An 18,190-nucleotide genomic window follows, 5' to 3' on the forward strand; every position below is an offset into this window, starting at 1 on the left:
CAGTTATGGAGTGCCAAACTCATAATCTCATGTGCTTTGGTGAGAGAAAATGGCCAGTGCTAAAGAACACTCCCTGTACACTTCTGATCATCATTATAAAGCAATTTAGATTCCTTTGAAATGTCACTCGCTGTTAAGAGCAAAGTCCAATTGTTCCTTTATTTGCAAACTGGAAGAACTGAATGTGTCTGCAATATAAAAAAAATACACAAGAACAGTACAATAGAGGCCTTTCAGCCCATGATACCCGTGTTGACCATGATGCTAATTTAAAGTTGTCTGCACATTCTTTACATCCCTCCATTCTTTGCTTGTTCCTGTGTCTGTCTAATTGCTTGTTAAACCACACTACACCTGTTCTAATGAGATAAAAGAACCTGTGAATTCAAAATATGTGTATATTTGTATTCTGGTATTAAACAATTAGTTTCAAATTTGCTGTTTAAATGAGGCTAAGTATCATGCTGTAATAAAAATATGAAGACTGTACTTTCGCCCCCACCAACCCCCCACAGATGCTGCCTGGCCTGCTGAGTTCCTCCGATATCTTGATGCGTGGCTCGGATTTCCAGCACCTGCTGATTTTCTCTGGTTTATTTTGAAATTGTTTGGATTAATTTGGAGTCCAAGTTGATCTAAATGGCTGCAGTAGATAGTGAACTGCACAGAACATTAGCCCATAGGGAGAGAACAGGATGAGCCAAAAAAAAAGTTCTCATTCTCCCCAATGGGTATCAATTACCCAGGCAATAACACAAGGTATTCATCCCTATGTCCTAACCTGGAATGACAAATATCAACTGACTGCTCTGACAGTGCGTACACTTGACTATATTAAAAAGAGTGAAGCCAGGGCAGTGCGGACCCTGGAAATCAGATCAGAAAAGTGCTGGAAGTGCCCAGCAGATCACAGAGCATCTGTGGGAAGAAGAGTAAATTGACATCTTTGGTCAAATGCCCTGTGTCAGAAGATCTAATCTGAAGTATTAACTGTTTCTCTTTCCACAAATGTTAACTGAAGTCTCTGACATATACCTTTACAAAGAAAAGCTTGATTTTTAAAAAAAATATAAAAGGAATAAAATCAAGCCCCCCACGTGTTTCTCTCACATCTCTGTATATCTCACCAAGTCACAGAAACATTCTCCTCTGTCTACTTTTTGCTCTCAGCCAGCTTTGGTTGCAATGTTCCCTGGATAAAAAGCAGCTGTGGGTTCTAACTCCAGTCCAGAAACTCCAGCTCGAAATTCTAAGCCAGAAGCTTCAGAAGGTGCCATCCTTCAGATTTTTAGTAAATACACCAACATCAATAAAATATTTTCTGGTCATAATCACATTGCTACTTGTCAAGACTTGCTGTGTATAAATTAGTTTTCTTGATTCCTACGTAACAGCTATACATCAAAAAGTAGTCAATTGCCAAGAAACCATCTTGGAATATCCTAGGTTTTATCATAAACAATGCCACAGAAATGCAACTCTTTCATTTTCACTTCCCTTTGCTGTTTGGACACTTAGTTAACTTCAAATACAGAATGTTTTATGTCTGTCAAACGATTTCTTTTGTAGCACCTTCCAAATGCTGTTTCAAGAATAGATTGAGAGTTTGATACCAGCATGGAGATTAACTGAACTATTAAAAATATAAAGCATTAAGAAACTTGGAATTGTGTTGTTCACTGACCTCAGGATTGGCAGAAGAACGCAAGGGCAGGAATAGTGTGCCATGGCCCTCAAGCCTACCTGACCGTTCAATATAATCATGGTTGATCTATTTTGGTCTCAACTTCTCCTTTGTGCCAATTCCCCATAACAATCTCTATAATAATTCTTCAAATCTTGAAAATATTTATCTTCACCTTAAATACTGATGGCAGGTGGATAGGCTTCTGCCTCGTGTGGTGTCCCTCTCTTTCGATGAATGTCGGCGGATGGTATCCTGGTTCTGCATTTATGGACTGTGGACTTTTTCAGACATGGTTTTTATATTCTGCGTTTAAAAAAAAAATCACCCATTCCTTTCCCGTTTTGTTGTACGAGGACGGGAGTTTGCAGGTTGATGTTCTGTTTTGTTCTATTAGTTATTTTGCGCTGGTGAGGGGTTGTTCAGGGGTCAACATTCTTGTTCCGTTTTTGAGCAAAGGGAGTGGTTTTGGGAGTTGATGACCAGGATGCCATTCTTTTTTGTACGGGACGGTGGGTGGGTTTAATGTTTCAGTCTGAACAACTTTCATTTTCTTTCTTTGTTTCGTGGCTATCTGGAGAAGACAAATTTCAGAGTTGTATATGGACACATACTTTAATAACAAATGAACCTTTAAATACATCTAATGACCTGGTGCCCACCATCCTTGGGGGCACAGAATTTCAGTGATTTAAAAAAAAGTTAAAGATTAGCTTTATTTGTCACACGTATATCAAAATTACCCACTAGATCAAAAAATTCTTATTGGTAGAAAGTAAAAATTTACTCCAAGAAAAATCACTGGTATTATTGTTTGTTAAAATGAAAAGATCAAAATTAAGGCCAGAGATATAATGTGTTTCTTTACTTTTAAGGCTGCACATTTTCTTGCAAGTTAACAACTGATCCCCAAATAAACTTGTGTCTTTTTTCTATAATCAACACTTAGCAATTAATTACTGAAGGAATCTACTCTATTTTACCACTAAACTAAAAGGTATACAAATTAAATCCTTTAAAGCTTTAAGAGAACAAGAAAAGTGCATCGCTAACAAAGACAATGAGAATCACATCAAACAACCTAATCTTTACCAGCTCTCCTCAGTTTGAACACCTTTTTGCACTTGGCAAACATCCAGATGTTGGGCCAGCCTCTGCCAGGCTTCCTGAGCACAAACTTCCTGTGGAATCATTCATTTCTCCAAACTTGCAATGTTCAATGAACCTTCTGACTACCACTGAATTTTGCTTTCAGGAAATAACTTGCACTCCTGGAAAAATGTTAATCATGCATTAATACTAAACACTTAAGGGCATGCGCATTAAATTCTATCGGCTGCTGCTGGTGTTTTGTGCTTCACACGAGTCAAGACAAAGTGTACAAGCCCAAGTTGACAGGAGGTTGATAACCATAAGACAAAGGAGAAGTAGATCATTCGGCCCATCGAGACTACTCCGCCATTTTATCATGAGCTGATCCATTCTCCCATTTAGTCCCACTCCCCCGCCTTCTCACCATAACCTCTGATGCCCTGGCTACTCAGATACCTATCAATCTCTGCCTTAAATATACCCAATGACTTGGCCTCCACTGCTGCCCGTGGCAACAAATTCCATAGATTCACCACCCTCTGACTAAAAAAATTTCTTCACATTTCTGTTCTGAATGGGCGTCCTTCAATACTTAAGTCATGCCCTCTCATACTAGACTCCCCCATCATTGGAAACAACTTTACCACATCCACTCTGTCCATGTCTTTTAACATTCGAAATGTTTCTATGAGGTCTCCCCTCATTCTTCTAAACTCCAAGGAATACAGTCCAAGAGCGGACAAACGTTCCTCATATGTTAACCCTCTCATTCCCGGAATCATTCTATAAAATCTTCTCTGTACCGTCTCCAACGTCAGCATATCCTTTCTTAAATAAGGAGACCAAAATTGCCCACAGTACCCCAAGTGAGGTCTCACCAGCGCCTTATAGAGCCTCAACATCACATCCCTGCTCCTATACTCTATTCCTCTAGAAATGAATGCCAACATTACATTCGCCTTCTTCACTACTGACTCAACCTGGAGGTTAACTTTAAGGGTATCCTGTATGAGGACTCCCAAGTCCCGTTGCATCTCAGAACTTTGAATTCTTTCCCCATTTAAATAATAGTCTGCCCATTTATTTTTTCTGCCAAAGTGCATAACCATACACTTTCCAACATTGTACTTCATTTGCCACTTCTCTGCCCATTCTTCCAATCTATCCAAGTCTCTCTGCAGACTCTCCGTTTCCTCAGCACTACCGGCCCCTCCACCTATCTTTGTATTGTCAGCAAACTTAGCCACAAAGCCATCTATTCCATAATCCAAATCGTTGACGTACAATGTAAAAAGAAGCGGCCCCAACACTGATCCCTGTGGAACACCACTGGTAACCGGCAGCCAACCAGAATAGGATCCCTTCATTCCCACTCTCTGTTTCCTGCCAATCAGCTAACGCTCTATCCACGTATGTAACTTTCCCGTAATTCCATGGGCTCTTATCTTGTTAAGTAGCCTCATGTGTGGCACCTTGTCAAAAGCCTTCTGAAAATCCAAATATACAACATCCACTGCATCTCCCTTGTCTAGCCTACTGGTAATTTCCTCAAAAAATTGTAATAGGTTTGTCAGGCAGTATTTTCCTTTAAGGAATCCATGCTGAGTTCTGCCTATCTTGTCATATGCCTCCAGGTACTCTGTAACCTCATCCTTGACAATCGACTCCAACACCTTCCCAACCACCGACGTCAAGCTAACAGGTCTATAATTTCCTTTTTGCTTCCTTGCCCCCTTCTTAAATAGCGGAGTGACATTTGCAATCTTCCAGTCTTCCGGAACCATGCCAGAATCTATCGACTTTTGAAAGATCATCGCTAATGCCTCCACAATCTCCACAGCTACTTCCTTCAGAACACGAGGGTGCATTCCATCTGGTCCAGGAGATTTATCTACCTTTAGCCTATTCAGCTTCCTGAGTACTTTCTCTGTCGTAATTGTGACTGCGCACACTTCTCTTCCCTGCCACCCCTGAGTGTCCGGTATACTGCTGATGTCTTCCTCAGTGAAGACTGATGCAAAATACTCGTTCAGTTCCTCTGCCATCTCCTCATCTCCCATTACAATTTCTCCAGCATCATTTTCTATCGGTCCTATATCTACTCTCACCTGTCTTTTACTCTTTATATACTTGAAAAAGCTTTTAGTTTAGCTTCCTTTCATTGTTAATCTTTTCTCTCTTAATGATCTTCTTGGTTTCCTTTTGTAAGGTTTTAAAAACTTCCCAATCCTCTGTCTTCCCACTACTTTTTGCTTCCTTGTATGCCCTCTCCTTTGCTTTAACTTTGGCTTTGACTTCTCATCAACCATGGTTGCATCCTTTTTCCACTTGAAAATTTCTTCTTTTTTGGAATATACCTGTCTTGCACATTCCTCATTTCTCACATAAACTCCAGCCACTGCTGCTCTGCTGTCTTTCCCGCCAGTGTCCCTTTCCAGTCAACTTTGGCCAGTTCCTCTCTCATGCCACTGTAATTTCCTTTACTCCACTGAAATGCCGACACATCAGATTTCGGCTTCTCTTTTTCTAATTTCACAGTGAACTCAATCATGTTATGATCACTGCCTCCTAAGGGTTCCTTCACCTCAGTCTCTCTAATCACCTCCGGTTCATTACACAATACCCAATCCAGTACAGCCGATCCCCTAGTGGGTTCAACAACAAGCTGTTCTAAAAAGCCATCTCGCAGACATTCTACAAATTCTCTCTCTTGAGATCCAGTGCCGACCTGATTTTTCCAAATCTACTCGCATGTTAAAATCCCCCACAATTATCATAACACTGCCCTTCTGACAAGCCTTTTCTATTTCCAGTTGTAATTTGTAGTCCACATCCTTGCAGCTGTTTGGAGGCCTATAAATAACTGCCATCAGGGTCCTTTTACCCCTGCTATTTCTTAGATCAACCCATAAAGATTCTGCACCTTCCGATCCTATATCACCTCTTTCTAATGATTTAATATCATTTCTTACCAATAAAGCCACGCCTCCCCCTCTGCCTACCTTCCTATCCTTCTGATACACCGTGTATCCTTGGACGTTCAGCTCCCAGAGACATGCATCCATAACACGACAAACATATCACATACCTGCTGTGGCAGATTTTTCTTGAACAAAGGAACATCGTAATATTTAAGCATAGGAAACCCCACTTTGGAAAACAAAGATTACTCTGGAATAATAAAACCATGCAAACACCCAAGGGCTTTATGCACTAAGGGCCAAGAGTAGAAGTGAACCTTTCAAATGTCATGATATAGTCGGTCAGCACCTTTTGGAAGGGACTTACTGACAAACTCCTCAGCCTCGACTGTCTTTGATCCAAGCGACCTGACTCCACTTCACATAAACCATCCAGTCCAGGCCTCCCATCAGCCCTGGCTCATTAAAAGATACAAGATTTGCTTTATTTGTCATATGTACATCGAAACACAGTGAAATGCACTGCTAGTTTCAAATCAAGTCAGCAAGAATTGTGCTGGAGGTAGCTCACGCGTATCATCGTGCTTCCAGTACTAACATGGCCACAACTTACAAGATGAAAACGGAGCACCCGAAGGAAACCCATGTAGTCACGGGGAGAAAACACAAAACCCTTTGCACACAGTAGTGGGAATCAAACCCCAATCGGTGATCACTGGCGATTAAGCTAACCACTACAAGTTGAAAAGGTCACATGTCAACTGAAGAGCAACTAGAAGTTCTCAAACTTGACAGAATGGAACTTCAGTCAGAGATTCGTAACCTCCAATCCCACATCTTGCTGAGTTCTGTTCGGTCGGACTAGCTAAGACTTTAGTTGGCATGCACACTTTCCCTGTGATGGGTATGTGAACAAGGGAGGTGGGGGGGTAGCGGAAAGGGAATTGTGGGTAAAAACAATGCCAGCTCTCTTGTACCGAACTTAAACGGAGGAAGTTGTTTAAACTGAAGAAAATCTTGCCCTTCCTACCCCGTCCGTTATTTATTTATTTTTTATTACTAATTTTTTCTTTCTCTCTCCCCTTTTTCTCCCTCTGACCCTCTCACTATACTCCTTGCCCATCCTCTAGGCTTCCCCCCTTCCCCTTTCTTTCTCCCTAGGCCTCCTGTCCCATGATCCTCTCATATCCCTTTTGCCAATCAACTGTCCAGCTCTTGGCTCCATCCCTCCACCTCCTGTCTTCTCCTATCATTTCGGATCTCCCCCCTCCCCCTCTCAAATCTCTTACTATTTCTTCTTTCAGTTAGTCCTGACGAAGGGTCTCAGCCCAAAACGTCCACTGTACCTCTTCCTATAGATGCTGCCTGGCCTGCTGTGTTCACCAGCACTTTTTATGTGTGTTACTTAAAATTCCAGCATCTGCAGATTTCCTCGTGTTTGCGTTTTTAAAATCTTGCCTTTGTTGTTTGAGTGTTAACACTTCTGAGATAGACATGCCAAAGGGCTCAGAGATCCACAAAAGGACACCATCTTCAAAATAGGAGAGAAATCCGCTGGTGTAACAACGACTGCATCAAGCAGGGCTATGTCATCAGTTTGTTCAATGCTCACCAGAACAATCCGTCTCAACTCCAAAAAGCTGGAGATGAGTTAATATACGAGTCAATCTGCTCCATCTGCACCGTCGTCTACTTCAGAACCAAACTCACTCCAACTTCTACCACCAAGTTGCAGCACCATGTACATACATGTTTGGAGGGCAAGTTCAAAGTCACTGTCTGCGCAGTCACTGAAGTATGTGAGAGAATGGTCGGTACACTTAACATTGACAAAACAATGATCCTCTATGAAACTGCCCGTTGTTCTTCATCCTCTGACAATGAAGGCCCACAAAAAGAGAAGGAAAATATCCACTACTTGCCCCATTTTGTACCTCAGCTCTTAGTGAAAGCAAGTGGTGGCAATAAAATGGACCAGCATAGTCTTTAGCCATCTGAAGATGAAGAACTCAAACCCCACAAGAAATGAGCTACTGGGCAGTAATTTGGGTGCCATGGTGGTGTGGCAGTTAGCGCGACATTTTACAGTTCGCTGCATTGGAATTCGAAGTTCAATCCCAGCACCCTCTGTAAGGAATCTGTACATCTTCACCCCCGCCCCCCCAGCCCATGGGATTTCTCCTACACCCTGGTTTCCTCCCACAGTCCAAAGACGTACTGGTTAGTAGGTTATTTGATCATTGTAAGTTGTCCCATGATTAGGCCAGGGTTAAATCAGGGGTTGCTAGGCAGTGTGGTTCCAAGGGCCAGAAGGGCCTGTTCCATGCAGTATTTCAACAAAGACATTATCTCCTACCCTTCAATATGTCTCCGAGTTACCAACTATGCACAGCATGTACCTCAAATCACTGGAAATCGATCACCAGTACCAACTCTGTAACACCCACAAATCTACCTCAGCGAGTTTGCACTGGTCAGCTTTCACAGCACCAACATCCTAATTACGTTCCGTTGTCTCTAATAGCCAGGCCAGGTTATTCGTGTGCTCAGCACCAGACTCCCAAAACAGTCGCTCAATACTGTCACTGACAACAGATTACCAGGAGGACAGTGTAAATGATTCAACGACAGTCTCAGAGCTGCCTTGAAAGGAAGAGTAACATCCCATCAATTTGAGAGAATCCCCAGCCCAAATGACAGCTTAAAACAGAGGGGAAAAACCATTCAGGCTGCCACTGAGGTTCATCCCTTTGCTTTACCAGCCCTAGTCTTTGCATTTATCAATAAAACATTAACATGGCTTATCTATCCACACATGCTGCCTAGGGTGTTTCCACCATTTTCTACTTTTATTTTCAGATTTCGAACATCTGCGGTTGACTTTGGCTCACACTTTGCGCTAAAACCTGTGGACCAAACCCAGTTGAATGCAGGGATCAGAATGTGGTCTAACCCCATCAATGTGTAACCAGTGAAACCTGCGGGAGACTGGGCCATTTTATGTTGTTTGCCTGTGTGCAACTCACGTCAAACCTTGGAGTCCGTTTGGCCAGTACAATCTCCCCGTGTCACACAACACAGGCCCTTACTCCAAAGCGTCAATTCAAACCAATCGTTTCCGCTGGGAGATGGCCCAGGAACCAGAGTAGAGATTTATAGCCGTTGGCAAATGAACAAAGGCTGACGTGTACGAACAATTCTTTGAAAAAGAACACAGAGTTGTTATAATCTGGAATGTTCTACTTTAACTTGATTCATCGCGAACTTGAAAAGTGAACTCGATAAATGTCAAAGAGAAAATGCATCATTAAAGTCACAGGCAGAGAGAAAGGAGCAGGGTGAATGACACCCAGAGATGGCACAGGTAAAACAGGCCTCATGTCAACAGAAATATCCTCTCGGGTGCTCATCACCTCATGCAGCCAGGAGCCAGGTAACTCAGTGGTGTATAGGACACTAACAATGTCACTTGTTACTCAGTGGTGTGCAGAAAGCCACTTTACAGAAACACCTCTGTTGTCCCGAGGGTCCTTCGAGCTACAGTCTGGATGTTACTCCTTTCTTTCCTGTAGCAAGCCAATCAAGTCTTTCAGTCTCTAGTCTACTTGATGAAGCATTCTGTGATTGGAGTGAGTGTGTGTGTGTGTGTGTGTGTGTGTGTGTGTGTGTGGTGGGGGGGGGGTGGAAATGACATATCCCAAAGTAGAGACTCTGACTCCAGACACTGGATTTTTTGAGAGGGGGCCCCTCCTGTTCCCCACTGCCCTGTACTTATCTGGTCCAAATCCACAAGGCTGTTCTTACTGGCCAAAAAGCAGCCTGGACACAATCGACAATGCTGTGGCCTGTGTGGTGAGAGGGTCTCACAGGATGAGTGGGTCAGAACAAACCCTGCACGCAAAACCACTGAGATAGCCTTCGACAGATGGCAAAGCCACACCCCAGTTTACCATCTGTTGAAGCTGTCATGCTTTGGGAATATCTCTGAACGTCCCTGACGTTCACTAGCATTCAGAAATCAAGTGAAAATAAAATTGTTAAACTATAAATTTTAAATCTTTAAAATACTTCAATTAAAATATTGCAGCAAACATAAATGATTTTATCCTTAGCTTTGAGCAAAAGCAAACCATTTGCTACGTTGAAAATAAAAACAGAAAATGCTAAAAATACTCAATAGTTCTGGCAGCATCTGGAGTGTAAAAAAAACTTAGTTTGGATGAAAGGCCATCAATTATAAGGTGAACTTGGTTTCTGTCATAACAGATGCTACCCCCAGCATTTTAACTTTTCAGTTGTTCTTGTCTCTTTTCTTACCAGCTGTAAGAATCGTCATAGGAACAAGTTCACAGATCTTGTATGTGTAAATGTTGAGGAATCTCAGCAAGTTTTGCTTCTCCACTGAATTTCATGCAGAGCCCAGTGATGGACTAACAAATTCCCCAGTTGGATCCCATCAGTAAACTCAAGATTTTTACATTTGGATTCACACGTGTTAAAGTCATAGTTGTGCATTTATCAGCAAGATTCGGCCCAAGGATTAAAAGACAGAAAGAAAGGGAGTAGAAAAAGAGAGACCGAAAAATAAACAGAACATCTTCAGATCATTAATCAAATTTGAATTTTCATTGTTAAAATATTTAATGGCTGATGTTTCAAAATGGCTCATTTTAAAGAAGGGTTACAAAAGCAAACTTTAATGACATGAACATGAGCTCTATTTACACCACTATTGCAAGTTTATTGCTGTTAATTCTCACCAAACATGCTAAATAAAACAGCACTAGTACTACACAAACTCTGGGAAATTGATTCAAAGCTGCAGTGTCAATCCACTTTCAACCAGCCCTGAACTGTAATCAGGATGGTTTTTCTCTGGTGATATTATTGTAACAAAACTGCTTTAAAGATTCCAAGCAGCACGAGCGTGCATTTTTATAACTGTCTGCGGTATGGACAGATAGTGTTAAGTAGAGGAAAGTAGAGGGAGACAGGAGTGGGTCAGGGGAACAGGGGACAGCGATGGATGGTTAAGCAAAGAGTTTGAAAGGCCAAATGAATTCCTTTTGTCTCTTGCATTATTCTACAGGGAGAGGGGCCATCTACTGCAAATTGTGCGGGTCAGAGAGTACCAGATGTGGCCCACTGCCCTGGAGACCTCCAATGCCCATATTTACCTGGGCCAGATGCAGAAGGCCTGACTCTCTGACCCGCTGGACCCAAATCAGGCAGCCTGGTCCGAACGCCGACTGGGTTGCGAGCCGTGCCGTACAGAACCTCCTTCCCAAAAAGGTGGCAGAGCCGGGGCTGGGGCTTTCTCCTCTTGTCAAAGCTGGCAATGATTCTTAAACAATCTTTAAACGTTTCTGACAGCCGGACATTTTAAAACTATGGAAGTAAATAATTGTTATTTTTAATTGAAGCTGATGTAGAGGTCGAAAGCTCTGAGAAATAATTAAAACATTAACTAAATAAAAATTAATTAAAATAAACTTGCCTTTCTCTTTGCCTTGCAATCCCCATTAAAACCAGTAAGGGTTGGTGATCCTGTGCCGGGTTGGACCTGGCGCAGGATCCCGGCGGCGATACCAGGGGAGTCCCGGCTCGCCGGAGCCCCGCCGTTGGTCTCCGTGCGGAATCCAGCGGCGGGGTTGACTGACAGATTCCGCCTTCCCGATCCCACGTCCCGGGACTCAGCGCGCATGCGCGTACGTCCGGGAACCGACTTCGGTTCGGTCCGGTCCGGGCGAGCGGCCGGCCCGGCTCCCAATACACACGGCTGCAAATCCCTCGTCAACTTCGGTCCCAAAGGAAGGGCGACCCTGGGTGGAGGTGGAAATTTAATATACTACACAAGCCCAGATCTGAAGGGAAAAATTTGCAAACAGTCCTACAGCAGCACAAAGCAGCTCAGTAACTGGCAAGATCATCAGTGCTGTTCATCTTCAATCAAGAAATCCCGTCGACCGTGTCTAAAAGCAGTGTAGAACTGGTGAAACTAGATCCTTGGCATGCACATAATACACATGCAAAATTTACACTACTCTACCAATCCAAATACTCCACCCTTCATTTTCTAAATAGCAAGTGTTAGTAAGAATTTCTGAATTCTGAGCTGTAGAATTCGCACAACATTTCCACTGGAGCTTGGTGATCGTGCCCTGTCACCTCGCCTCTTCACCACACTTCCGTAACAATTGCTTTCTAGACTTTGGACAGCTACTGCTTCGGACTTCAAGTTATTTCCAAAAGTAATGTTGCAAAAATCAAGCTAGGAGCTCAGACACACACAGCAATACATTTTGGGGAAGTAGATTCCACTCTCCACTTTGCACAGACCATTTTCTCTCACGCCCAATTTCATTAAAATGGTGGCAAACATCTGCTTCAAAACACCAAATAAAGTCAGTTCATAAACTATTCAGAGCTATAAACTTTAAATAATTTTAATAGCGAGTCAGGAAGTCCTGCCAAAATAGTTACTTCTGCTGGATCTGGTGACAGGAATTCAACACTGGATTTAAACTGAAAACTCATGGGTGCAGGAAAATTTTGTGCCAATAAAGAAGTTAATGAAAATAGGATTAAAAATAAATAAAAAAACGTTAAGGTGTACAGTTTTACAATACCAAAAATCAAGACAACCACATGCAAAGTTTAGATTCAAGAATATTCATTCACGCCAAACACAGAGAGTTTTCCATCAGTTGGTATTTTCGATAGCCATTATTGTGGCCACCTCTTATTCCCTTTTCCCATGACGAGCACCAATTGTACTGTACCCCAAAAGGAACACCATTGCAATGTAACATCCAAATGCACTGGAGGAACTCAGCACATCAGGCAGCCCCCAGGGAGGCAAATAAACTGTCCACGTATCAATCAGGCTGAGACCTTCCATCAAGATGATTATAATGTAAAATTGGTTCTTGCACAGACCTTTGAGAATGGAATTTGAATCATTTAATCCAAAAATGCACGAATTATAGGACAGTCAGCTTTATTTCAGTGGTTGGCAATATGTTAAGAGTCCATTATAAAGGATGAGGTTGCAGATGGTGTATTTGGAGGCACACAATAAAACAGGCCAGAGTCAGCATGACTCCCTTAAGGGGAAATCTTGCTGAATAAATTTGTTGGAATGTGTAGAGGAGATAATGGGCAGGACAGACAAAGGAGAGTCATTGAATGGTGTTTACTTGGATTTTCAGAAAGCCTTTGACAAGGTGCTACACATGAAGCTGATAAAGAAGATAATAGCCCATGGTATTACAGACAAAATACTAGCATGGATAGATTGGCTGACGGGAAGGAGGCAAAGAGTAGGAATAAAGGGGGCCTTTTCTGGCTGGCGGCTGATGACTTGCGGTGTTCCAGAGGGGTCTGTATTGGGTCCTCATACTTTTCACATAATACGTTAATGATACGGGTAATGGAACTGGTGGCTTTGTGACCAAGTTTGTGGACAATACAAAGATAGGTGGAAGAAGCAAAGACTGCTGAAGGACTTGGACAGATTATGAGAATTTGCAAATAAGTGTCTGCTGATGGGATAGTGTAGGGGAGTGTATGGTTATGCACTTTGTAGAAGGAATAAAAGTTCACACTATGTTCTAATTGGGAGCAAATTCAGAAATTGGAGTGGCAAAGGGCCCTGGGAATTTCTATGCAGTCCATAACGGCTGCACGGGTATATTGAGTCAGTAGTAAGTAAAGCAAATGTAATGTTGGCATTCAATTTGAGAAGCCAGAATATAAAAAACAAGGATGTAATGCTGAGGCTTCATAACTCATTTGAGTATTGAGAGCAGTTTTAGGCACTATATCCAAGGACGGAAATGCCACCATTTTAGAGGGTCCAGAGGCGGTTTACGAGAATGATCCTAAGAATGAAAGGGTTAATGGATGAGGAATGTTTGATGGCTCTGGGCCTGTTCTCACTGGAATTTAGAAGGTGGGGGCAGGGGGGGGGAGAATTTCAGTTAAATAAGCACTACCCAAATATTGAAGTGCCCAGATAGAGTGGATGAGGAGAGCATGTTTTCAATAGTGGGAAATCCGAGACCAGACTGCACAGCCTCAGAATAGAAAGACACGCCTTTAGAACACAAATGAAGAGGAATTTCTTTAGCCAGGTTGGTGAATCTGTAGAATTCATTGCCACAGGTGGCCGGGGAGGCTAAATCACTGGTTACATTTAAAGTAGAGGATGATAAGTTCTTAATTAGTAATGAGATCAAAGGTTACGGGGAGGAGGCAGGGAACTTGGTTTTCTGCATTAATACTCATAAAATGTGGTCTGATCATCATCTAAGTCACAATAATAGACAAATACAATCTGCCTTAACTAATAACACTGTACTTCTCCTGAATACTGAGTAAACCATTTAAACAATCACAGTTTAGATTCAAAAAAGTATATGAACCTCTGGGCTAATGCCTTCTACAAAAGTTATTTGGAGTCAGGTGTTCCAGTCAATGAGACGAGGTGGGAGGTGTGGGCTGGAGAGTTGCCCTGCCCAAAAAAAGGCACACACAGTCATGTTACTGACAGAGCCTGCTCTTCTCAAGAAAGATGTCTTTATGTGCACCATGCCTTGATCAAAACAACTTTCAGAGGACCTCAGAAGAATTGTAGAAATGCACGAGGCTGGAAAAGGCTACAAAAGCATTTCTAAAGATCTGAATGTTCATCAGTCCACGGTACAAGAAACTGCCTATAAATGGAGGAAATTCAGTACTGTTGCTACTCTATCAAGGAGTGGGCGTCCTGCAAAGATCACACCAAGAGCACAACGTGCAACACTGAAGGAGGTGAGAAAGAACCCTGCAGAAGTCTCTAGAACTTGCTAGAACAAGAATGGTGTTCATGGAAGGACACCCTGGAGGAAACCACTGCTCTCCAAAGAAAAAACCCAAAACAAAAAAGACATCGTTGCAAGTTTGTAAAAGACCACCTGGACATTCCACAATGCTTCTGGGACAATGGTCTGTGGACAGATGAGACAAAAGTTGGACTTTTTGACAGAAATACACACTGCTATGTTTGGAGGATAAAGGGCACTGCACATCAACACCAAAACTTCATCCCAGCTGTGAAGCATGATGAAAGGAGCATCACGGTTTGGGTCTGCTTTGCTGCCTCAGGGCCTGGACAGCTTGCAATTGTTGAGGGATCAGTGAGTTCAAAATTGTATCAAGACATTATACAGGAGAATGTCAGTCACCTCAACCTTAATAGAAGTTGGATGATGCAAGAAGACAATGATCCAAAAACAGGAGTAAATCAATCAGCAACAGAATGATTTAAAAAGAAAATTTGTGACTTGGAATGGCTAAGTCGGAGTCCTGACATTAACCCAATTGAGATGCTATGGCATGACCTGAAGAAGGCTGTTCATGCAAGGTATCCCAGCAATGTTCATGAACTGAAACAATTTTGTATAGAGGAATGGTCTAAAATTCCTCCTCGCTGTTGTACAAGTCTGATCAGCAGCTACAGGAAGCGTTTAGTGGAGGTTGTTGTTGCTAAGAGGTTCTCCCAGTTACTAAATACAAGGGTTCATGTAATTTTTCCAGCCTGGACTGTGAATGATTAAACAATGTGTTCAATAAAGAAATGAAAGTACAATTATTTGTGTGTTTTTGTTTCAGCAGTTTGTGTCTGTCCATCATTGTGACTTAGATGAAGATCAGGTCACATTTTATGACTAATTAATGCAGAAAACCGGGTCATTGCAAAAGGTTCTCAAACTTTTTCTTCCAACTGTACATCTGCCACGATTGAATGGCCAAGCAGACCCTGTGGGTTGAACGGCTTAATTCTGCTCTTATGGTCGTATGTCACCAACAATTATAAATACACTTAATATTACACACAACCCCTGCAAGGAAGTTTGCACTGATGCATTGGGTATAAAACATTCCCAGCATCTTGGTTCCTGCAAGTGTAAAAATCACCAAAAGGCTATTGATGGCCAGATAGAGGTAACAAAGGTCACACTCAGTCAGGAACTCTCCTTTACCTCTCCCCACTTCCACCCCCATGAGGAGACCCTAACCCAGACCCTTTATGTTAAGAAATTGGTCCGTAATCAACACAATTGTTGAGCACTCTATTCTGAAAACATTTAACAGCTTCAAAAAGAACACTCTCCTCAAAACTAAAGTGAGAGACAGAGAGAAAAGAATAAATATAATTTTAGGATTGATGCTAAATTGCAGCTTGGAAATAAGCAAAGAATAATTCCCTAGAAGATATGCCTCTTTAAGATGAATTACTGAAACTGATTTCACACATGATGCAAAAAAAAACACTTACTCTGACACCAACAGAAGCTTACTGTTAGCTTTCTTTTCGGGAAAATGCTGCTCTATGCTTGGAAAACTCATGACTAACATGCACACAATATACAATTTTTTTAAAAATTCCAGAACAAGTAGAAAAATAATACAGGTTAAAATAGCACGAGATGCAGAGATCCCGGCTGACAAGTGAAACTTGAGAGCTGCTTGGCCTTCGCTCCTGGGGTTTGTGCAACACCAGAAATACGCTGCCTTGAATTCTATTCCAAGCCTTCAGCGCGTAAGCACCAACAACTGAACTTTAAATTTCTTAAAAATTTGTTGGTTTACAAGCAGTTAATTCATGGCAATTGCCTTCCGCGAAACGAACTGTCTGTCGCACTATACTCTAACAGCAGCATTTCACTGGCTTGTTATTTTTAGTTGAGAAGCACACACAAACTACAAAAAGGTTAGTTCTGCTCTTGGCACTTGCTTTCTTTAAAGCCACATTGCTTTGCTTACTGAAGGACTTTAAAAAGCTACTTGTTCTAAGTTTCAGCCTAACAATCCTTCAAAGTTCAAAAATAATGCTAACCTTACCAAGCACTCGTAAAGCTCATGAGTCATGTGCAAAGCCACACCAGATCCATGAAGGCAAATGTTAAAGTTTCCAACTTCGCACAAAAAGTTTGAAACCTCGATAACAAGGAGCTCCCAAGGAATATGCAGTGATTCACACCACAGCCTCATTTCATAGGAACTGACCAAAAAAAAGCTGACGTGAAATACAGCCACAGAGCTTTCCTGGCACCAAACGCCCGCCCCTTTCCAATCCCCTGGCAGCTGGATGCAGCAGAAGGGTTTGCTCAGACTCGCTTAGCCAATCAAATGTAGGGCGCTTACTGGGCTCCGGTCTCTCATGTTTGATCCACGTGCCTTATGTCCCAGGAGAGTCCATATGCTAATACTCTGTAAAACCGCTGCTGCCCCGTGAAGCTGCAATACTGCGTCCCACCAAAGGAATAAGGCACCAAAACCAAACACTGAAGAAAAGGCAGTAAGAAACTGTTCAAGGCTGAAAAATAGATTGGCCAGGAACACACATTGAAATGACAGAACTTTCAAAACATTCAGCAACTACTACTAATACTCACACCTTGGTTTCATGGATAGAGGGTGAAGAAAAATTTCAAGTTGTATGCTTTGATAATAAATGAACCTTTGAACCAAGTAAGGCTGCTTGATACAGCTTAGCATTCAACACCATCATACCTTCAGTTCCAATCAACGGTCTCCAAAACCTGGGCCTCTGTACCTCCCTCTGCAACTGGATCCTTGACTTCCTCACCGAGAGACCAGTCTGTGTGGATCAGAAATAGCATCTCCTCAAGGATGCGTGCTCAGCCCAGTGCTCGCTCTACACCTATGATAATGTGGCTCAGCACGGCTCAATCGCCATCTATAAATTTATTGACAACACAACTACTGTTGGCAGAATTTCAGAGGGTATACAGGGGTGAGATATCAGCTGGTTGAGTGGTGTCGCAGCAACAATCTTATACTCAGTGTCAGCAAGACCAAGGAATTGATTGTGGATTTCAGGAAGGGGAAGTTGAGGGAACGCATACCTCATGAGGGATCAGAAGTGGAAAGGGCGAGCAGTTTTAAGTTCCAAAGGGTCAATGTCTCTTAAGATCTATCCTGGGCCCAACATATTGATGCAATTACAAAGAAGGCATGATGGTGGCTATATTTCATTAGGAGTTTGTGGAGAATTGGTATGTCACCAAGGACACTCACAAATTTCTACAGGTGTACAGTGGAGAGCATTCTAACTAGTTGCATCACTGTCTAGAATAGAGGGGCCACTGCACAGGATCAGAAAATGCTACAGGGAGTTGTACACTCCACCAGCTCCATCATGGGCTCTAGCCTTCCCAGCATCCAGGGCACCTTCAAAGGGTCATGCGTCAAAAAAAGCCACATTTGTCATTAAGCACCCCCATCACCCAGGACATGCTACCATCAAGGTGGAGGTACAGGAGCCTGAAGACATACACTCAAAGGTTTAGGAACAGCTCCTTCCCCTCTGCCATCAGATTTCTGAATGAACAATGAACCCATGAACACCACCTCATTATTTTCCCCCTCTTTTTGCACTACTAATTTAATTCTCTTTTTTATATATACTTATTGTAACTCAGTT

General features: G+C 42.3%; 1 protein-coding gene across 4 annotated transcripts in view; it reads right to left on the minus strand.

Annotated features, from left to right (window-relative positions):
* sertad2b (SERTA domain containing 2b) overlaps positions 1–18,190 on the minus strand; it is a 91,981-nt gene that overhangs the window by 37,229 nt on the left and 36,562 nt on the right. The window contains exons 1-2 of one of the 4 annotated variants that reach the window (XM_063056101.1): positions 16,585–16,754; positions 11,195–11,519 (exon numbers count right to left, since the gene is read on the minus strand). The exons of 1 other annotated variant lie outside the window; for it this stretch is intronic. In XM_063056101.1, coding sequence (XP_062912171.1) covers positions 11,195–11,220 — 26 coding nt within the window. In that variant the 5' untranslated portion in view covers positions 11,221–11,519; positions 16,585–16,754. Of the gene's footprint in view, positions 1–11,194; positions 11,738–16,584; positions 16,755–18,190 lie in introns of those variants that run through there. 2 more of the 4 variants (XM_063056104.1, XM_063056100.1) reach the window with 2 other exon arrangements.

Source organism: Mobula hypostoma, chromosome 8, assembly GCF_963921235.1.
Source record: "Mobula hypostoma chromosome 8, sMobHyp1.1, whole genome shotgun sequence".
Taxonomy (NCBI): Eukaryota; Metazoa; Chordata; class Chondrichthyes; order Myliobatiformes; family Myliobatidae; genus Mobula; species Mobula hypostoma.